The sequence below is a fragment of the Clarias gariepinus genome, chromosome 18 (assembly GCF_024256425.1).
Source record: "Clarias gariepinus isolate MV-2021 ecotype Netherlands chromosome 18, CGAR_prim_01v2, whole genome shotgun sequence".
In the NCBI taxonomy this organism is placed as follows: domain Eukaryota; kingdom Metazoa; phylum Chordata; class Actinopteri; order Siluriformes; family Clariidae; genus Clarias; species Clarias gariepinus.
Genome location: NC_071117.1, coordinates 27,137,501 through 27,160,939, shown reverse-complemented (window position 1 = coordinate 27,160,939; position 23,439 = coordinate 27,137,501). Strand labels below are relative to the sequence as shown.

The window sequence follows — 23,439 nt, the reverse complement described above, 5'->3', positions numbered from 1 at the left end:
GGAGGGCAGGGTTTTCTTTCAAGCCGGGGGGGGATTGAAGAACTCTGGGGCGAGGAGCCGTACGGATGGGGCGGGGGGGATTGGCGGGGGGTAGTAAAAAATCCAGTATAGGATTGAAGGGATAAAGCGGGAGGGATGAGTAATGGGGGTCACAAATAAACAAGATTAGTCTGGCTATTGTGTGACAGGTTAACTCTTTGAACGCTTTTAATTATCGCCTTCCCTGAGCTTTCAGAAGTCGATGGGGAATTTTCGTAACCTAATTTTCTACCAATATCTGCCAATTCCCATTTGCTACCGAAGGCAAAATAGGCATCAATCCGGGCAGGTCAAATCCAGTAAAGTTTATTTATTTATTTATGAATCGCATTAAAAACTGGGCCGCATCACATCGAGCGAAAAACAAAAAACGTATGAGGGCGCATGAAGTATATAATATGATACACGTTGAAAAACAGACACCAGGAAATCCTTAATCGAACAATACTCCATGAAAACCCATCGACATCGATGGATTTATTAGGGACGCAATCGAATATATATAAAAAAAAAACAATTATTCAGACTAAATAGATGTTTGTTGGTTTGTTGGATACAGTACAGTAAATGTGTTCTGAACCGACATTACTAGGTGGTGCACTATATTATTTTGAAGTCCATAACTCACCCATGGCAGATGAGTGAGACTCGGCGTTATGAGGGAAGCAACAAAAAAAAGTCTTTGAAGATTTTACCTACTGTATCATGAATGTGGTCAGTTAGGAAGCTCAGAGGATGAACAACCAACCACTTTCACCATTTTAACATGACAGCATCATCAGTAATGGCCTGGTTAGGCTCCGTGTTTGTTTGTATTTTGGGAAATAAAACTAACATCCATAAAACAAGAGTGATGGATCTGAGATTAGGATTGGATTTAAACCAAAACATCTTTCACTTAAATTCTGATTACTGAACATTTAGAGCGTACAGATGGTGGTATTGGGTTACACCCATAATATCCAGAGCGCCTAGTCTGTAGGTGTAAGAATATGCATCATCATCATTATGTCAAGCTTTTCCACCACTCAGCCACCAAAAAACACTGTGGCGGTGAGTGCTGTCGGCCTAATTCTGTTCATCCGACCCAATCAATGCCTGTGATGGTTTAAAATGCCTCCAAACTGTGATGGAAAAAAGAAATTCCCCACCTTTATTGTTCCATATTGTACAAGACCAATGGTGCAATCATGGACTCTAGTCACACAGTCAGGTGCCTGCAAAACAATGCAGGCAATTTGCACAAGATCCACTTTAATGAGAGGGGAAAAGAAATGGTTAGCTCAAATAGAAACCGCGTCGGGTTTAGGCTATGGCTTAGACGTAAACATCGATAATGATGCCTACTGGTTCCTTAAGCAACACCGTACTCTGGTCCTCCAAGCAGAAATGTAATAAAAAAGCCTGTTTTTTTTTTTCTTTGTTTTGTTTTGTTTTCTCCCCCAGGGTACAGATTGTCCAGCTATGCTAAAAGTGTTGATTTCCTGCCCCATCCTTTGCGGGTTCAATGACTTGGTGTTCTTGTTTCCAGAGAACTGCAGAAAAGGCACACCTCTTTGAAGATTGCTTAATATGAAAGATCTGTATCTCCTGCAAATGTGCTTCCCATCATGAACAGATATGGCTCTCACACTGTCACTCCCACATTCTCTCTAAAAAAACAAACAACTCCGAATGTGACTCTTCATCCTAGCAAACTGCAAACCTCTCCTCGTAAGCTGCAGCGTTCGTGGAACTCCTTGGCCTGAAATCCGACATCCGAAAATAAACAGCCTGTTTTTGTTTTTGTTTTGTTTTTTCTCTCCCGAGCACGGAAAGTGGGAACAGCCATCAAACAGCGAACATATGCCGACCATACACGATGACACGAACACACCCACGCGCACTTCACTCTGTCACTGAAGTGCACACCCACACACTTTTTATGTTGTCAGCAGGCCAGGAGAACAGCGCAGATTTTCCCCACCAAAAAAATTCACGTTTGTCAATCACTTTCGTAGTAATGGACCACATTATGCGAGCGGTTAGAAGCGGTTGCTGGTAACAGGGCTTGAAGAAAACGCCTATTTGGCAGTGACATCACTGTTTCAAAGAAGCACTCATGAGTCATTCCCACATTTTCCATCTATTTGTAGATCTTTAATTTACAAACGATAAGATGCTGAGCTTCTATCAATTTACTGCAGGTTTAAATTACAATTCAACAATAAAGATTTATCTAAATGTTAGCTCACAATTACTGAAATGTTCCAAAATAATTCCTTGATTTGTATTCCTCAAGGGCTGCCATTCTCCAGGGCTGGGAATTATGACATAATATTGATATCATCATTATGCCACAATACACTTTTCTTAGACATATTAGGTATGAACCATAGGAGTGTTAACATTAAAGAACCCCCGGAGAACCTGCATGAACATCTGCATTTATATCATTACTAATACACCTTGTTTTGCACCCTGAAGTTGTTGTATCCTTGTATTAGAAACCTTAAAGGTTCTACACTGACCCTTTCAACAAAAAGATATTTTCCCAAAGCAATTAAATTTCCCTTTCGGAAGCCAAGAAACCTACCCAAGGACCTCCGAGAAACTTTTGTAAATGTTCACTATATCTAACCAAAAGTCTTGGATGTTACCATTGGCATCAAATGACTATATTGTTTAGTACCGTAACTTGTTGCATCAATATCAGGGAACCCTTGTTGCGCCCTCAGAACCCAAATGGAACCCTCTTTTAGGAAGCTTTTAGGACCCCCTGCTGCCTAGATAGTACTTTTAATATACCTATTTAGGCCTTTATCCCTAACAAGAATTTTTTTTTGTAACTTTATAACCTGCCACTCTATGGGAACTCATAAAGATTCTACAAAGGCCCTAACAACAATGGTCTTTCCTCAGGGCAAGTGGAATCCGTTAGAAAATAATCCGTTAGGGGTGTAACTATCCCAATGAAAACCCAGTCTTATATGTTACCATGCCAACCATGAATGTATTTGCATGATGTTGCAACATGTTCAACTGCTCCAGAGGAACCGGTAAAGAGGTAAAGGGACAGTGGTGGTGCAGTGTATTAAGGCTTGGAGTTACTGATTTGAGGGTCGGCAGTTCAAGCCCCAGCTCCATCAGGTTGCCTCATCATTTGTTGGGCCCTTGAGCAAGGCCCTTAACCCTGTCTTCTCCAGGGGTGCTGTAGAGTGGCTGAGCCTGCACTATGACCCCTGCCTACTAACAAGAAGCTGGGATATGCAAAGAATAAAGAATTTCACTGTAATGTATGTGTGCTAAATAAAATTTGAACTGAACTGAAGGTTTAGCATACTGAAAGTGGAACCCCTGTAAAGACCATGACAAAACTGCAACCATTGAGAAACTGTTACCTAACAGTAATGTAGTGTTGGATGTTCTTGACAAGCATGACCGTATTTGTGGGTTGTTCCATTCTTATAAACAAATTCCTCCCGGTAACCTCTCATCCCGTGCCATTCCCGGTCTGGCATCTGCAGGCTACAAGCAGAATGTACTGTACACATCCCCAGGGACGGGAGATCAGAGTCCAATTATACGGGCATTCCTTGCATGTTTGCAGAGGGATGAAAAGAGTTAAGCATTTAAAACCAACCCCCATCCTCCCCTTCGCCAGCCCTCCCTTTTCCCCTAAACTGAGTTTATTTTCATCACCCCCTTCCCTTAATGTTTAATTGGTCTGGGATCGCATTGAGGTAATTTTATGCGGACGTGTAGCACTGCGTCTGACTGGCATGCTGTCGGCCAGAGGTCTTACGACCTCCTAAATAAGGGGAAAGGGTTGCTTTGACAAGTTTTTTTTTTTTTTTGCATAATGAGGGCAACTGGAAAATAGTGACAGTAACTCTCAAAAAAAAGTTGGTAATAAATCTCAAATAATTACCTGCAAAAGCTTAGACATTTTATACATAAAAAGTGTTTATCATGGCTTTTTTGGATTGTTAACAGTTTCTAAAAGGTTTCTAACAAGACTTAACTTTCTGGAGGGATGATCATTTGTTGTCAAGATCTTTTCAAACCTTTTTCATTTTAGTACAAAACTAAAGCATCAAAAATTGGATTCCAGGCATGTCACTGCACAGCTGTCTCATCTGAGGCAAGTGAAATGCATTCAATGTTGGGCTTGGGTTTCCTGCAGGTTCTCAGGTTTCCTCCAACCTTCTAAAAACATGCTAGCGGGTAAACTGGCCCTGTTAAATTGCCACCTGCCGCATTTTTTTTAACTACGACTAATTAGCGTCGGAGAGGGAGGAAGAGAGTAGCGCCGTCCTTCCCACCCAGACAGGACGGCCAGTTTCGCATTCTTGCACGCCAGGCCACAGATCACCGTGGCATTGTCGGAATTCCGACTTGTGATATCGCTTGATTTAACATCGAGTAACAGCCCTAAAGAGGGAGGAGAAGCTTACTTACCAGTCTTGTGGATCTCATAGCGCAGTGAGAACCCAGCGCCCTGGTGAGCGTAATCAGAGACAAACTTGATGTGGACGACGGGGCCGGACGAGGTGATGGCTGGGGGAGCGATGTTGCTGCAGTGTCTCCCCAGAAGTTCAGCCGTGTCCGAGTTCCCATCTCGAATTTCAATAAAGTCATACCTAAAAAGCAAGCAGAGGGCTCATGGTTACTGTAGGTAAACTGATACTTTGGGATGGTGATCATTTTTCTTCAGGTGCATGTTTTTTTGTATCCGCCTTATCAAAAGTTTAACGAAAAAGCTTTTTTTTTGTTTGCACAAATAGTCTAGATTTAAAAAGGATGAATTGCTCTTTTGAATATGACCTGGGATCACCTTTGACCCTTGTCTACCAGTTGCTACGGTGTAACAAAAGCGCATTCCTTTCATGTCACTTAGAAAATTAAACGTCGAAATTCAGCTGTCCCACTGAAACAATATCATTCCATTTGATTCCACGCTGTCCTGAAGTATCCAGTTATCTGTGGAATTCTCAGATCTTCTAAAGTTCTCCAACTGCAGCTCTCACATCTCTGAATTAGTATAACTTATTTCGTGAAAATTAGACAATGTTATACGTGATGATAAATAACTACTATGTTTTATTCCACTGAGACAATTTTTAATATATACTGTATATATAAATTTTTTTCTTTTTTTGCTACGACCGCCTAGCCATCACTCTGCGAGGTGCCAGCCTGTCTAGGTTTCTCAAATCTTAATTGAAAAACTAATCTGGAGGACATTCTTGAACCGCATCGGAGCACTCCTTTCCCCATTTAACCAAGTCGAAAATCGAACTCGGAACTCGACGCTTCTACTCGCCACTAATTAGCCTGGTGTTTGAAACCGCTAACCATGAAGTCCTCAGGATAGCCCAATCAGGGATTCATAAACCCATTACCTCCTTATTTATAGTATATACCTATTGATCCCAGATAACAATTTTAAGAAGATCTGCTTTCCCAAAGAATGATCTAGCTGCTATATGCACAGGCTAAAATTAATGCATTTACAAAGCCATCTGAGACATTCTAACATAAACGTGCACTTTTTTGTTGGGGGGGAGGGGGGTTGGATCAAAGTGTAGCTTTACACACTCATCTATTTGTCTATGTGTCAATACAGGAAAAAGAAATAGATATCTACATGTGTTAAGGATCTACGCAATACGTATTCGCCCTCTTTCCTGGCAACTGGTTATGAGTTTTTGCCCCAGGGTAAAACATGTTCAGAGCTCCAACAAGGCCAAAACAGGATAAAGTCATGACAAGACACATTTTTGACCTCCTTCCACCACCCCCACCTTGGCACACACTCTTCTGCTGGCTGTATGCAGAACTGCTGGCTCCAGCACGTCACCCCAGGAATGTGTTTGTGCGAGTGTGTATGTGTGAGTCAGTGTGTGAGTGTGTGTGTGTGTGTGTGTGTGTGGGTAAACCTGACACTACACAAGGCCGCTCGGTCTGACATAGAGGCACAGGTGTGGTGGGGGTTCTCTGGCGCCAACTGAGGCTTCAGGTACACCAGTGCTAATTTAGACTCTCAAGATGTTCTGGAAGTGGATTGGATACGAAACATAAACACTCACTCTCACACTCACACACACTACACACACTCGTTGAATTCTGTATTCAGAAGGCTTGGGTTAGTAATGTGCTCGTTCGAATGTGTTACCGTTTCTATAGTAACAACAGAGACATGGGTTTGTATGGCAGATTCTGCATGTAAAGAGAACAAAAAATATCGATATGATGACCTTTTCCATAAGAATTTATTCATTAATTAATTCATTTATTTGTTTTACCATTTATGGAAGGAATCTCCTGCATCAGGGATTTCTAACAGTTAGATCTCCTTCATGCTGGCGATGAAACAATTACTTAAATCTTTTGTTTGTTGCGTCCGTCTATGTTCCACAAGGGTCTGGGTTTGATTCCCATCCCTGGGGTTTCCTCCGGGTACTCCGTTTTCCTCCCACAATCCAACATGCAGATAAGGCTGACTGTCATTTCCAAACTCCTCTTAGTGTATGAGTGTGTGCCCTGGAATGGACTGGCACCCAGTCCAGGGTGTACCCCCAGGTCTTGTCCTGAGCCCCCTGGGAGAGGCTCCAGGTCCCCACGATGCTGTACACAATCAGCATTTTAGAGGATGAGTGAGTGAGTAAGAAAAAGAGAGAGAGAGAGAGAGAGAGAGAGAGGATGGGAGGAGTAATTTTGCCCTTGAACAGTTTCCCATAAAGCAACGGGTTTTTTCTAAACCATACTCCGGGATGACGAATACACATGCTGACTGAATACTGAATATAAACACACACTCTTTCTCTCTCTCTTACACACACACATATACACAGAGTCAGGATAAAAGCCTGTAAACCTTGTGCAAGTGTAATTAGGTTGTAATTGATTTTGCCGAGGCTCTTGGCCGGCGTGGATTAGCAGCGATGAGCGAGTGTGTCGAACTTAGATATTGACCGACTCAAGCCGACTCCTTGGGGCTTCAATTGCTATGGAGAGCACCGCTTGATGGTGGGAACAGAAAAGACGGGAAGTGTACTTAGCGTTTTAAAAAAAGGGCGACGGTCGTACCTTTATTTTGCCGCCTTCGAATCGATTTTACACCGCGCCCGACGTGGAAGCGTTTCCCAGAGCGCCTATGTTCACGCGCTGTCTCTTTTTAAATATGAAATTGTCATAGATCAACAATACATTATGCATGACATTGGACCTGAATGCTCAAAGACCCAGTGTTTCATGTTTTTCTTCCCAATTCTATTTCGTATCTGTCTTTATTTTACTTCTCCTTCACCTCGCGAGTACTCCCTCGCTTATATCTTTCTTCGCAGCTGCTAATTGCCTTTCGCACCTCCCGTGTTTTTCAGATGTATTTTTTGCACCTCATATTCCCAAGGCACTGCTATCCACTTCTAAAGATCTCATCTGAGAATAGGGGGAAAAAAACTCAGACGGTGTTTCCCTCGTCTTACTATTTAGAGTATTAGGTGTTGGCCACAACCTCATGTTTAGTTTTTAAACCTGAAGTCACTGCTTGTCAATTTTACCCCCCCTGTCCCCCATACCCCCCTCCCGCCATCATGAGTGGTAAAACAAACCGAGCTCGATGCATTCGTTTTCTTGCTTCTTCATAGTCATTTGGTCCATATATCACCATCGACCAGCATGCATATTTTCCCTTCCATTCTCATGAATATTGCTGACAAGGCAACATTAATTTAACACTTCGCAAAAAGGAAAACCACCATCTCATTTATATTAGCGAATAAGCTGCATTCGCCACACCAGCACAGTTTCCAGCCTCAGATCCATCACCTAAGTACTGTCAAAAAAAAAAAAAAAAAAGGGCGCATTCATCCCCGCTCCTGTTCCGGTCGCCCTTTTAAGAGTAACAGCTTCAGGACCCCTTCCAAGTCCAGCCGGCGGCCAGTCGAGAAGCTGGAACTGAAATTAAATAATGCTAAGAGTCTGCAGAGAAAGCCGCACGGCCGTCCTCCAGGGGCTGCCCTAATAAGCTATAAGTGCCTCTGAAATATTAAGTAGATGCCGGGGAGCATTCCTGAGGGAAGGGGAGAGCTGCCATCTTCAATCCGGCCGGGAAACGAATTCGCCTTCTCTGTCCGATACAAAGCTGACACTTACAGATGAGCGACACAGACTACAGAAACAAAAGCCTCGGGCTTTCACAAGCAACACTGATCTTAAGGACAGGGGACCTCGCAAGGATGTCCCAGCAGTTTCTGGCGGGATTCAAGTCCATGGGAGCATAAAGACCAATGTCTGGGACAGCACTTGGCAGGCACCTTTACCCAGAGCAGCTTACATTTTATTTCATTTTACAGCTGAGCAGTTGAGGGTTAAGGGTCTTGCACAAAGACCCAACTGTGGCAATTTGGTGGTGCTGGGGTTTGAATCTGGGAACCCCTGAGTGGCCAAGCCACTTGTTTTTGCTAAAATTCAAAATATCAGTGGCTAACATAAAAGAAAAATATTAACTAGTTATATTGATAACACATCTCGACTTAATTATTTCCGTGTTATCTTTTTGATTTTTAATAATTTCATTAGCCAGATATTAAGATACCTTGGGTAGGGTAGTAGGGGGTTGTGGCAAAGAAGCGGCGGCAAAGAGGATCTGAGAAATATGTTTTATTGTTTTGCTCCAGAGTCAGACAGCAGATTATTAAGGTTTGTACAGCACGCGAAACTAACTGAAAGGAAACATTACATGAAACAGTTTATTTTTGTCAATCTTGAAGCCAGGGAGATGTATTCCTACAGACGGTACTCCTGAGTCAGTCCAAAAACATCCCTGTCCTACTTACAGAAAACAAGTTTCTTCTCTGCTGAATGTCCTTGCTGTTGTCATGTACGTAATGACTGCTATAATGTGTTGCTTCGATTTGGTTTCAGTTACAAATTGATGTTTATACAGTAACTATCTCAAGTCACGAGAAGTACAAACCATGAGATTAATTTTAGCATTGGGCTAAACACTATGCCGCGTGACCCGTAATGAAGGTAACTTTAGACGTACTAGCGTTTATCATAATCCGCCACTGATTAACTATTGACAGTCTGACATTAACTTTCATGCTAGACATCATTATATCTAATTAGGATCATGTGCTTGGTATTATATAAACTAAGTTAATATATCCTGAAGCTGACGTGAAGAACAGGCGCAAACGACGGGAAGGAGATCATGGAATCGCCCGAGCTGCAGAAACACAGCGACCCTCTATCGTTCATATATCCGTGACCGGTGGCCTAGCTGGCCATGACCTCACTGGTCTTGAAGGCACGTGGGTGATTGATTCCTCATTAAGTAATCGATCCTCCTTCTCTGTTGAAGATGGGTAGGATTACACTTGCGAGTCGATAGCTTAGCACCTCGACTAAATATGGACTTGCTAAAAACAAGCATGACCATGAGCTTCCAAAGTGCACAGTAGGGCGATTGTTTCCTGTTAGAAAGCTACTCGAGGCCGACTGCTGCGATATGAAAAGGGCTGGAGAAATCTTAGGTGAAGCGGTAGTGCTGGATTTCCCAGTATGAGCCGACCAGACGCTAACGGGGAGATCCAGAATGAAGCTAGCGTTTAGTGTTATTTTTAGCAGCATGCTACAGTGAGATTTTTCATGTGGTTAGTAGGGCATTCCGTAGTTTGTTAAAATGCAGGACTTTTCCACGAAGCATTTTTACATTTACGACGTTCGGCAGACGCCCTTATCCAGAGCGACTTGCATTTTTATCTCATTATACATCTGAGTAGTTGAGGGTTAAATGCCTTGAGGGCAACTGGGTCGGTTAACCTGGGACCTTCCAAACCGTTGTGGAACAGCCCAACCACTGAGCCATTTGTGTTCTCCAGTATTTAGACTCACTCTAAAAGCTCAGACATAATAGTGGTGATGTTAGCTAGTGACAAAGCAACCAATCATGTTCCATGCATTTGGAATTGAAGCCATGATCACGGAAACAATATCGAATGATTCTTCTCCGCTCACAGCCTAAGCATCCATTAAATGTCCGTTCGTCTTGTCCTGTCATATTCAGCTTTGCCATTAAATATGTATGGAGACATTATGAAGAAAAATACAGCGTGCAAGAATGCGAGCGTATGTATCATGAACAGTTTGCTAGCACACATAGATCTCGATAAAAAAACTGAACAGGCCAAGCCGACATGAGGTTAAGGATTGATTAGACATGCATTCGGACACTTTTATTCTAAACCTGAAGCCACTTGTGCCACGATGGGAGTAGAATAACGAGCGAGGTTCCATCCGAGGCACGGTTTCATGCGGATCAGCGTTGGAGTGAGAAGGAAATCCACCTGCTCGAATGTATTCCCCTGCAGAGAGGAATAAATACCTTAAACACGCCCGTCAGCCAGGAGGAGGGTGATTGATAACGTGAGAAACGAGGAATCACAGTGAAGGGATGAGGAGGAGAAGCGAGCGGGATGAAGAGACGGTTAATGCAGGAAAGACAACCTGAACACCGCAGAGATAACCGGTAGAAATCGCAACCTTCTCCTCCTTCCCTGCGGCGGAGAAGACTGCAGGAGATCGCATTAAAGATATAGCCTAATATTTCATCTAGCGTTTTTATTGCATCTATTCCACATCAATCTGCTTACAGCCCCCCGAGGTGAAAGCCATTTGGCGGGCCGCCCAAATCTTCTGGGACCGAATCCACAATTGAAGTGGCCTCACGGACACCGACGGATTATATGCACTGAAGCAAGAGAAAAAAAAAAAATAATAATAAAGGTTCTCTTGGATGGATGAGTATAAATTAAGTTATAGCGCTTGAGAAATCGAGTCAGCTTGATCTTGGTGCGACCTTGGTTTAGGGTGCCGGGAGAACCGATCCTGCTCTTTAGAGCGAGGGGAAAACTTGGGAGTGTTGGAGCGTAAAGTGAATGCAAATTATAGTGTGTGTGTGTGTGTGTGTGTTCTTTAAAATGCCAAGGCAGATCTATCAATCATGTGCCGTTACAAAGTGCTGACGATGACTCATTGCAGAGTGTATGGAGGGAAGCAGAGAAAAAAAAAACAAGAGTTTCTTTCGATCACTTGTTTGCTTTCGTTTTTTTTCCCCTTGACTTTTTGAGAACGAAATTCGGAAGCTGAAACTATTATTAAAAAATGGAATGTATGAATCAAACGGCTGTATGGCGTAACGATACATATTATGACGCCATGTATCATAATCTGATGATAACCAGCAGAGATGATTTTTACGGCGGAATCGGCTACTTCGAGGGATTTGTCGGCACAATTCTCTGATATTAACCGCCACAGCCTGAAAGCCCCGCCCCTTTCCATCTGCACCATAAGGTCTTGAATCCAATCACGTGGCCCTCTGTTAATGCAAAATGTTTGCTTTCATCATCTTCACTACCAGTCAAAAGTCTGGACACACCTTCCACTAACTCCGTGGTCGTTTCGCGAGTGCTAAGTCTGCTCTGTAAAGCTTCATAACGGCTCTAATCTGAGCTGCCGTTTGCTAGTTGGTGATTGTTGAGCCTGATGAGTTGCACAATAATGTTCTTGCAAGAACTGTTCCAGAACAGCCGACCTCCGTGACTTAGAATAACAACTGACTGTTATTGTTGTTGTTGGAATTACCTGATGCCATATGTGTTATTTGAATCTATCGTTCTAGGATGTAGAAAATAAATCACAGGACTAGGGTAGAAGGTGTGTCCACACTTTTGGCTGGTACTGTACACTGAATTTATTAGAAATCAATGTTTTGGATAAAACTGGTTAAAAATACAAAAACAAAAAAGACAAAAATTCTCGCCGTGTCATAATCACCCAGACCTACAACAAGTGTTAAACATAACTTTTGCAAATAATCTTGATTAGAATGACAGTCACTACATGTGTACTTTATTTTGTTGTTGTTTAATATAAATAACTAAACATGATTTTTTTTTACATTTGTTTTATTGAAACTAGTTAGTAAAAAGTCACAGTTCCTGATAGATATTGGAAATTTGTCATTTCCTGTAATTTTAAGTTTTGTTTGTTTGTTTGTTTGTTTGTTTGTCAGGCACTTAGTTTTGGATCATTAAATCATAAATTGGCATTTTATTTTACTGTTGTAAATATCAAGCAAGACAAAAATAATAATAATCCACTAATAACCCAAGCCTGGGACACGGAACAAAAGATTTTTACTAGAAATGAATTATCATGTTCAAGAAATATTCAAATAAATAATAAATAATAATAATAATAATAATAATAATAATAATAATAATAAAACAGAAAATAAAATAACAAGACTATTAAATAGCAACACAAAGAATACTCAAAGAAGTACAACAAATCTTGTCTTATGTAACAATTCCAAACAAAAGCTATGTTGTAATGGATAGGACATGTTTAATAGATGTCGTTCAGGGTCTAGGGGGCGTAAACAACAAGACCCGGCGGCGATCTTGGATCCGACTACATAAGAATCATTGTACGATGGAAAGTACAACACAATAAATAAATAAATAAATAAATAAAATAAGAGTGAATGCATCTCTTCATGGTCATGTAGTTCCAGGGTACATTAGAGTTCAAGCTCGTGTGTGTGTCTGAGTGTGTGTGAGAAAGTTCAAATGGCTCCGAGTATTGGCTTACACATGGTGTGTGTGGTCCGCTCAGGCTACTGAACTTTTCTCCGATCTTTCCGACAGCTTAATTTCACACACTAATAAATCAATCACGAGCCACAAACACGTCCAACCCTCAGTGCCTCCAAGGTTCATTTATTATTCATTACAAACATATAAAGTAAGATTTATATCGAATTTCTGATGGAATTTTTTTTAACCCCGCAAGCAATGGGGTAAAACTCTCTATATAGCGTATGCATGAATGGGTATTAAAGTAACTCGGGGGTTGCGTGAGTGTGTGTGTGTAAGTGGTAAAGTAAATTCGATCTCTGTTTGTCTGTAATGCATGAGCGATATAGGTTGATTAACAGCAGGCTGTTTCAGATTACCTTTACAAGACAAAAAAAAAAAGAAAGAAACTCGATGAGGAGCCAATCCATCGCAGGCACGAGCAAGCACACACTCTGGGCAACTTTCACACCAATTAGCCTAATCTGCATCTCATCTGTCTTTGGACTGCGAGGGAAAACTGGAGTATGAGGAGGAAACCCACCAAGCACAAGGAGAACATGCAAACTTCATGTTAACGCAAGGCGGGAAACCCTCGACCCTGGGGGCGTGAAGCCGCGGTGCTAAACACTACGCCGCCGAGGGACCCGATGGAAAACATACTGTCGCAAATAAATCTCTGGCACTGGAAACTCCTTCCATGAGTGTTAACTAAACATCTACTTACATGTTTATGCAGAACACCCAGGATACCAATCCCTGGGTAGGTCGTTACTATAGAAACAAAACTTCAGCCCAATCCGATTCGAGTATTCATCGGTACTGAGGTCTAATTGATCCTAATGCCTTAATGTGTTAAAAATGTTTACCATGTGCAGCAAACGTATTGATCTTCAGCACTTCCTTTACCACGAGACCTCAGAAACCTAGCTATCTCACCAAGCATGAAACTCACCCACAGCCTGTTTTTCTAGCTCCGCCCTGGGACATGCTGCAATTTCTTTCCTTTCCTCTCCAAACTTCAAACATCCCAAAACCTTAACAACAAACAAGCAAGCGTCCGCATGGAGCCCGTCCAAGTGGATAATGCACAAACTGCATCGGGCAGATGAAAGGCAGGCCTTCATTTTGGTCGTGTTTTCGTTTTTTTTCTTTCTGTCGATCTGTCTTGGACCTGCAGCTAAAAACCTCCACCCGGAAACCCACAGTCTGAAAGCATTAATGCATCCAAAGCCCCATTTGTTCCATCTTATAAATAAATAAATGCGGTAGGTTTGGTGTGGCTTTGTGCTGAAACAAAAGATCCATGTGTGGATGAAACATCATATTCTGAATGGCCAGGAAGCCTTCTGAACCTGTGGTCTGAAAATGGGACACAAGTGGATTTGTCCCCTTTGCCCGCCCCCCCCCTCCTCACCACCCTTGATAAAGACATCAGATACCTCGGGTATATGATTTGTCAAAGAACTACTGTCTATATCAGAAATATACTACTGATATATGACCTCACAAACCCAATCAAATGTAACGAGCTGGAAGGATTTCATTCAGAGTTCAGATCCGAATACTTACAACCAACTTAATGTTTTCTTCGATCCGCCTATTTATGTGGAACCTTTAACCATTCAAACCCTCCATACTGTAGCACCTTTCACAATGCTGTATCATAAATCACACAATATTGCCTCAGATGCATTAGTCACCAGCTTTTCCTCAAGAATCTCATTAACGTTGTCCCGCGTTTGGAAAGGGAAGGCTAGAAAACCGTCTTCCTTCTTCCTGCTGACAGCTGCACCACATCCCTCTGTAAGCCTTTTAGCTCTGCTCCGAACCCTATTATGCATCTCCGAACCCTCCTCCAACTGGCATTCTCTCTAGCTTCCTCCTTCTTTCCTTTCTTCTCAAAGTTTATTGTCACCTCGTCCTTGTCTCCCGCTTCTCCACCTTTTTCTCATCTTGCTCCTTTTTTCAACCTTCCTTTATCTTGACACGTACATGTCATCCTTCGGTGTTCTGCTTTAAACTTTCACCGTCATTCTTCTTTTTCCAGTATTCATCAAAATGATGTTTTATGTATCGAGCAGGCCATTTTAGCTGATATACAATACATCTATCAGTTTTGTTAGGTTGGAAAAAGATTATCTCGACCCCCCTTGACGAACCAATAATTGCTAAAAGTGGGGCCACTTGACAAATTCCGCACGGAGAATGTACCGATCTGAAAAACTCATCAACAGTTTGTTTAAACGAACAACAGATGCACGCATAATTTTACCGGCTAACAAGGTGTTACTTTTAAACTAGTCCTTGTCTACGTCATCACTATTTCTACTACTTCCTTTCGGCTGCTCCCGTCGAGGCGTCGCCACAGTAGACGATCCGATCTGCACCCAACTCGGCAAAGTTTTTACGCTGGATGCCCTTCCTGATGCAACCCTCATATTTTATCGAAGCTTGGGACCAGCACTGCATGCAGGGGCTGAGTAGTGTGTGATGTTGCAACCCACCAACAGTGGGCCTCAACCCCAGATTCTCAGATCCCCAAAGGAACACCCTAGAGCCGTAGCTGCCTGAGCTATCACTTCCTTAAAGCACCACCTTTTTTTTACCTATCTTACTTAAAACAAAAAGTTGTCAGATATCTATCCAATCATATCATTAGATATTAAATCAGAGGTGACGTATTTCTTTGCATAATCTGGTCAGTTGCTTAACCCCTCACTCTCATAGATCCTATGCCATCCTGACCTTATAGGACAAGTGCCACACAATCTTCCACATTCAGATGCCCACATTTGGCCAGTATTGCTTTGACTGACAGGGGAGACAAAGTATGCTCCTCCCATCCAGAGAGCACAGCCAATTTGTCTCGCTTGACTCCAAGCCGGTTGTAGGTTGAGCTTATAAACATTGGATCATACAGACACTGCGAACACTCTACTGTCACAATCTTATACTCCAGTGGTGGCGTACCTGCAGTCGAGCCTCTCCAGCTCAAAATGAGGGTTGAAGTTCAGCACGATGCGCTGTGTAGGTTCCGGGGCTCTGATTATCCACTCGCAGTTCTGGTGCGGCGGGTACTCCAAAGGGTAACCAGGCGATGTGATATAACCTGCATCGGTGGCATCGACCTGCCCACCACACTTCTCACCTACGAGGAGGGAAAAGAGAAAAGGAACAGAGAAAAAAGTGTTTGTTGTGTACTGCTTTGGACCCAGGGAACCAGTGTGTACTCGGAACAAATGAGGAACATAAATCACTGCCTCTACAGTACCTCTGGGAAAGCAGGGGATGCAGAATGGATATGTTTATCACATTATGTGCTCGCCATATAAAAGAGCTAAGTAGGGAACAAAACACTCAGGGGCGGTGCTGTTATGGGGAAATAATCAACATCGCACAATGGCGTAGCTGTTAGCACATTGACCTTGATCGTTTTCCTAGAACAGCACGTCCAGAAGTGTGTAATTTTCATTACAACACCATGATGGTGCCGAGATTATTGTATTTTTTTATTATGGATTCATAGTTAGATTTATAAACATACAGTAAATTTGGTTCGGTGAAACACATTATCATTATCATAAAGTTGATTTCAAATTGTTTTATTCCTTTTGTGTTTTATTCCTTTTAATGATGTTAGATCTGTTCTCACTACAAACAGTTATTCCATCGTTAGACTCTCTGTTAGACTCTCTCTCTCTAAAATAAATTGTACTTTGTCTGGAAAAGTGTAAAACTGAAACTCGAGACTTATTAATAATAATTAATAATAATGTTTCACAATAATGCAGAACCACTGTCAGATCTTCTGACCAATCAGAATTGAGAATTTGACATCGCTGCCGTAAAGGGAGTTTAAAATACTACCTAACGTATTAGCAAAGCTAACATGATTCTTGGCTAATAAATGAAATTGCTAACAAAACTCCAATATTTACTCTGAAAACAAACCCCCACGTTCCTCCATCCCTTCGCTTCAAAGTAATCGTCACAGTCTGCAGACGTTTAGCCGTTCTCAAATCATCTCTCCTTTACTCGACTGCCAATAGCACGCCTGTGAAGTTAAGACAGGAAGTGACAGGCAGACTCGCTGTCTGTGGGTTCAAAAGTCAACCTTAAAGCTGTAATGAGATCTGGCGTAACAAAGCCTCTTTTCTAGCAGACCTACGAACAGACGCTAGCAATTTCTTTACCGTGTCTGCTTGTTATCTCCCACCAGCGATAACGCTAGCACGAATATACTGGACTTGGTGCGAAAAGGTGTGAGAACTGCCAGGAAAATATGCTTTAATATCAGGAACAGAGCGAAAGGAGATGAGAAAGGAACGTGGAGCATGCTGGCAAAAGAAAAAAAAATGCACGAGACAAATAAAGTGCAGAAAACCATCAAGGAAAATGAAATACAAAGGAAACAAGAATGATAAATATACCAGGAGAAGTGACAGCGCTGACAACAGAGCAGGTATTATTCTGGGGATTAGTAGTCTAAATTCAGATTAGGAAGCATAAAACTTTGAAATGTCGTGTATCCATGGCAACCATGCATCCCTTTCCTTTGGAATCGCTTTTACTTATTTATTTGTTTGTCTGTGTATTTGTTTATTTAAGTAATGATTTCAATGCTAGGCTTACTGTTACCAAAATCATGACATTTTTAATCTGAAAAGAAATTAAACGAACCTCGCAGATTTAATTCGCAGCAGGTCCGACAGCAACAGCTGTTAAAAATTCCAGAGATTCTTTCCAAACATGATCTTATTCACAGGCTGGAAGTACCGTACACAGAGGTCTTTAAAATCAACTGCAGACATTCTTAAACCAACAGAACTCTGTATCCTACGTGGAATATTACAGTTAGGCGGGGGAGGGAATTTTATGATTAGAAGGTGGGGGAGGGGGTGTTGCGTTTAAAAGGTGGAGGAGGGGTGTAACGTTTAAAAGGCGGGGTAGGGGGTCTTACGTTTAGAAGGCGGGGGAGGGGGTGTTACGTTTAAAAGGTGGGGGAGGCGTATTAAGTTTAGAAGGCGGGGGAGGGGGTCTTACGTTTAAAAGGCGGGGGAGGGGGTGTTACGTTTAGAAGGCGGGGGAGGGGGTGTTACGTTTAGAAGGCGGGGGAGGGGGTGTTACGTTTAGAAGGCGGGGGAGGGGGTGTTACGTTTAGAAGGCGGGGGAGGGGGTGTTACGTTTAGAAGGTGGGGGAGGGGTGTAATGTTTAGAAGGCGGGGGAGGGGGTGTTACGTTTAGAAGGCGGGGGGGGGGGGGTGTTACGTTTAGAAGACGGGGGAGGGGGTGTTACGTTTAAAAGGCGGGGGAGGGGGTGTTACGTTTAGAAGGTGGGGGAGGGGGTGTTACGTTTAAAAGGTGGGGGAGGGGGTGTTACGTTTAGAAGGCGGGGGATAAAATCCATCAATCCATCCCATAATTCAATATCTTAGAAAAGTAATCGATTGCACATCATCATATCACCCAGCGTTAGTTCCACAGCATTCATCGTAGCTGCACACCAATACTAAAAATATTTTGCAAATTGCTGTAATGTTTCCTTGTCAAAAAAAAAAAAAAAAACACAGAAAAAAAAAATCAGGTCCTAGCATTTTCGCGTCTGCAATATTTTTTTTTCTGTCTCAAAAAACACAAGTTCTCAAGTTCTCCATAAATGTGTAAGGTCAAATAAAGTGAAACTTTTTCACACTGTGACATTTCGATAAAAAGATGCACTTAACAGGAGAAGAATGAGTGCAGACTTGCAAAACACTCGCGCACACACACACACACACACACAAACACACACGCATGCACAGTTATGGGTTAACACGTGTACACCTACGGACATTGTGTTAATGATGTAAAAATGTCTCCGTCTCCTTATCAGAGCTTCTTCAATAGCGTTTTAGCTTCCACAATAGGATAAGCGTATCGCTTCCTCCATCTCTCCATTCAGCATTGGCGACTTTTGAGCTTCCAAATGGCATCGAAATAAATTAACACTTTTGTGTGTGTGTGTGCGTGTGTGTGCGTGTGTGTTTTAATAATCTCGGTGATTCATTAAACATGCTTTTAGGCGCTTCATTAAGAACCAGAATTGCATTTCGACAGCCAGGCATGTGTATAGGCATATTAAGAGTGAATTGTGGCAAGTGTGTGTGTGTTTGTGTGTGTGTATGTGAGTTTGTGTGTGTTTGTGTTCATTTCTATTAACAGAATTATCGCTGCCGAGGCGTCACAGTAGTGATAAGTTGCAAGCCTGTGGAGGAGCGATGATAAATCTCCATCATTCGCCGTCTTGTCTCTCCATCCGTGCCTCATTCGCACCTTAATTAAAAAGTGCTATCACCCGCGGTGAGGAAATCGGGGCGGATGCATTCATCCTTTACCGACTTGCATATGAACCTCTCTCTCTCTCTCTCCATCTCTACCTCTCTCTCTCTCTCTCCTGTTCTCTCTTCATTTTAATTCAAGACTAGGAATCTCTAGCACTCAATGCTCTGGATACGATTTCCCCTCACACTGTGGTTCCTTGGCTATTTTTGCATCCTTCTTCATCCCTCGTTCTTCCGTACAAACACAGATCTTCCTCCACAAATCAACTCGTCATGCCTCCACCTCTTCTCCCTCTACAGCATGGCCTAATTCCATCTGTTTCTCTTCAAACACAGACTGCATCAAATCTCTGACTGACGCCGCTTCCTCCCAAAATATCAACCAGGACGCGTGCATAATTTATGAGACTTTTTTATTTTTTATCGGGTGTCCTATGTGTATGCGCGACCTCACTGAGGACTGAAACGCAGCTGCAAAGTGTCTAAAGATCCAATTTATAATGGGGCTGTTTATGTACCGACCTCAGCAGCGACCTCATTTCCCCTCTCGTCTGTTCCAACCACTCAACATTCAGCATCGGCAGTATAATAATCACCAGCCTGATCATCTGTCATCATCTGCACCTGTTTCTCACTGGGTCAGGACTTAAGTTGGATGTTTGAGAGAGACACAGGTCACTGTGTGGCTGAACAAACCAACAGCGTTCCCTTGAAACTGCTCAGGTACAGGGCCTGGACTGAAAAAAAACGAGGGGCAAAAAGTCCTTCAGGAAGCCTGGAGAACCGTTCCTCAAGACTACATTAAACATACAGTACAGGGTTGGGGGTATGAAGACTTTTGCACCGTACTGTATAAAAATCCTAACTGATGTGTCATGTCTGTTAGACAGAGTGTGTTTTGTCTAGCATCGGTTTGAACCAAATGAACCAGTGCAGCCGAGTGTTTATTTGAAGGCATCTGTCGAGGGTTACGGCTACAGAGTTAAGGCTGTCCATGGTCCAGTACAGGAAGAGACAGGTGGACTAAAGTCTAAATTAGTGGAGACTCCAGACACTCCGTCTGCTGGTGTATAAAGAACCAAACAAGGCCACAACACTTGCTTTATGTCTGGAATTTGGTGGCAAGCAGAAAAATGACCAAGAATTTTACCGTCTTTAAAAGATGCATCGTTTATTTAAAGTAAAGATGTTTTTTTTTTTTTTCAGAACTGCCTTTAGTGTAATTTCTTGGCTTGAAAAATAGAAACGAGTCCGAGAAGGACTGGTTATATACAGTAACTCCACTATAACTATATGTAACTAATTCCATAAGCATTAAACATACATACATGAGGATTAAAAGTCTGTTGTTTTTACATAAAGGATAAAGAAATCCAACAATTTAACTGTAGCACAAGAAGAATAAAACATTCTAGGATCTAAATCTTAATCCAAAGTCTTAAAAAATTCTATATGTAGAAATTATTTTAAAACTGTAGGCCATGTGCTGATGAACGATCAACTACGTATTAAAGCAAATGAATTATATTTGCTGTATATAAGTTTATCCTAATGTTAAAAGGGTCAGTGGAAAAAAAAAAAACCCTTCCAGAACATTTTCATCTTTGTAGATTTTAGCAGTATAAATATTAATTTGGGTGGCATGGTGGTGTAGTGGTTAGCACTGTCGCCTTGCACCTCCAGGGTCTGGGTTCGATTCCTGTCTCTGTGTGCATGGAGTATACATGTTCTCCCCGTGCTTGATGGGTTTCCTGCCACAGTCCAAAGACCTGCGGATTAGGCTGACTGGCGTTCCCAAAATTGGCCGTAGTGTGTGAATGAGTGTGTGTGTGTGTGTGTGGGCCCTACAATGGATTGGCATCCTATTCAGGCTGTACCCTGCCTCGTGCCCTAAGTCTCCTGGGATTGGCTCCAGGTCCCCGCGCCCCACAATACAGGATAAACCGTTACAGATGATGAGTGAGTAAAATATTAATTTGCTTTAATAGTCAAACTCTGGCTATAGTAACATTATTTATTTTTAATACTATATCATTATTTGATGATGATTTAGGGTCGTTACTGATAAATCTTAATAAAACATCTATTCATAACTTGTACATCCAGAGATTATTCTAAATAAAAAAAATGAGCAATTATTACTATTATTATTATTATTATTATTATTATTATACGAATTGTCTTAAATTTTGCATCCACCCAAATTTTAAGTTCATAATTAGTTTTAAAAGTTTATTTGTTATATAATTTATTATGTAAAAGTGTTAAGAGAAGTAATGTTCAGTGCTATCATTAAAATGAAATAATTTTTATCTAATAATAATATAATAATAATAATATTTAAATAAAATAAAAATGGTTAAATAAAAATGTCTAGCTGTCACAATTTAAAAAATGAATATGTATACGTAGCAGCAGTGTGATTACAGTCATGTGTGTTGGGTCTCACTTGGGACATTGTTGGGGGTTTAATGTTGTTTTTAAAGTTTAAGACCAAACATTTTCCCACATGTTCACATTCTGCTTCATGACTGAGAAACACAACGCGTCATGTGCTGCTCTGCTGGTGTCACCCTTTAGGTTTTACCTTCTCATAATGAACAAAATTCTCACAATCAACATTCTCAGATGTGTAACACTGGAAAAACTATAAAAAAATTTTTGATGTTTTAGCGAGACTTAGTAAAGACACAGCACCATGCATCCCAAAAATGTTATCAAGCCTGTCTATTTATTTCATATTTTACTTTATTTTCATGCCTTTTCTAAATGTTTTGAGTGTTGGACATTGGTAATATTGGTTAAATTCTGGGTGGCTGGGACGACACTAGGGACGAAACACCCACATCTCCCACATCTCGACATAACTGCATGTAAACGTACTGAACTTATGGAAACTGCGCTATCACCTTAAACCATCAGGAACGGTGGGTGGAGCCAGATTTGCATTCTTGTAACGTTCATGTAGTTACTGAATAAGTGTTAGTGCAGGAAGTCAGTAGGCCTTAATACAACAGCGTAACGCGCTAACACTATTACCTCATTTTGTTGCGCAATCATTTGAATTACAAGCGCTTGTATTTCAAATGCAGTAGTGCGCTGTTGTAGTGTTGATGTTTTCTTCTGTTAAAAAAAAAAATTCTATAAAAGTCTCGCTGCTAAAATGCATAAAATAAACAGATAAAAACAGAATGTGTCAATGTTCTGGTAATGAAAAAAAGCTTGTTATGGGTTTAAAAGGAATAAAGCGTGCTGGTTCACATGACACCCCACATGACATCTGCGGTTGATTATTTGTCTATAAGCACACACCCTGTAGTGTTTAACTCAATCCCACATAAAGACTGATGCAACACTGTGGGTGTTAATTCAACCCTGATGTCTCTGCCTGCGCAGTGTATTGTTATGCTGCTTCCGTACACTCCGGTCAGTTCAGCAAGTCCACACCGGAGATCTTTTTTTTTTTTTTTTTTTTTAAATCAAGACATCAATCCGGAATACATTAACAGGACTTCTGATTGATTTGGAGAAAGCAAACCACTTGTTCCTTCAATCTCTTTTTTAACACACTTTCAACCAGTGATGATGATTAGCCCTGATCTTCCCTACGTACCGTATGTTCCTAATTTTATTAGATTATCAGCGTAAATCTAAGTGACAGTGACGGATGCTGCCTCCATTAGCCTGCAGGCTAAAACATTCATCAAAATTAAGAGTTTTTTTCAGCTTTCTGTTAACTGGAGGAATGAGGAAGCGTCCCCTGAAGTCAGAGTGCTTTTACTTTTCACTAGTTGAGATAAGATATTTCTTTAACTGGCATTAGGGGAAAAAATTGTTAAACAATTATAGCTAGTCCTAAAATTACAATTAAAGCAGAGTATTTTTTATTGTTTGTTATTGTTATTGTTATTTGTTGTACACACCCTGTTGGAAAAGGATCGAATAAAATAAAAATGACACTTTAACATTAAACACAAATCTCTAATAGATTACTTTTTTGAACATTTCGACACAATGCAAGAACCTTCTTCAGGGTTAATGAAAGGTAAATTAATCAATCAATTATTTAATTAATTAATAAACACCATTTTTAAATTAACATGTTAAACTGAGAGATTTTAAGTCACTTGTTCAGTATAAAAGTCAAAAGTTTCTCAAAGTTTATTTTTCCAAAGATGTAAATTAGACCACACTAATACTAACAATTATTAAATATTGCTCAAAATTGTTTGTTTTTAAGACATTTAATTAAAGTAAAGACATTTTAGTGATATAAACATTTTTTCTTGAACACACCCTGTTGGAAACTGTTTTTATTGATTTAAATGTGAAATTTTAAATGTAAAAATTAATACTACTCGCAAATCTGTTACACCACAGAAAACAACTTTGATTGTACACAAGTCATTTATTCTTTTTTCTTTTATATGTTTATGGACAGTTTG

The 23,439-nt window shown here is 41.2% G+C and overlaps 1 protein-coding gene across 2 annotated transcripts in view; it reads right to left on the bottom strand.

Moving 5' to 3' along the window:
- nrp2a (neuropilin 2a) overlaps positions 1-23,439 on the bottom strand; it is a 58,929-nt gene that overhangs the window by 33,558 nt on the left and 1,932 nt on the right. For both annotated transcript variants that reach the window (XM_053476516.1, XM_053476517.1), the window contains exons 2-3: positions 15,645-15,822; positions 4,480-4,661 (exon numbers count right to left, since the gene is read on the bottom strand). In XM_053476516.1, the coding sequence (XP_053332491.1) occupies positions 4,480-4,661; positions 15,645-15,822 (360 nt within the window). The remainder of the gene's footprint in view (positions 1-4,479; positions 4,662-15,644; positions 15,823-23,439) is intronic.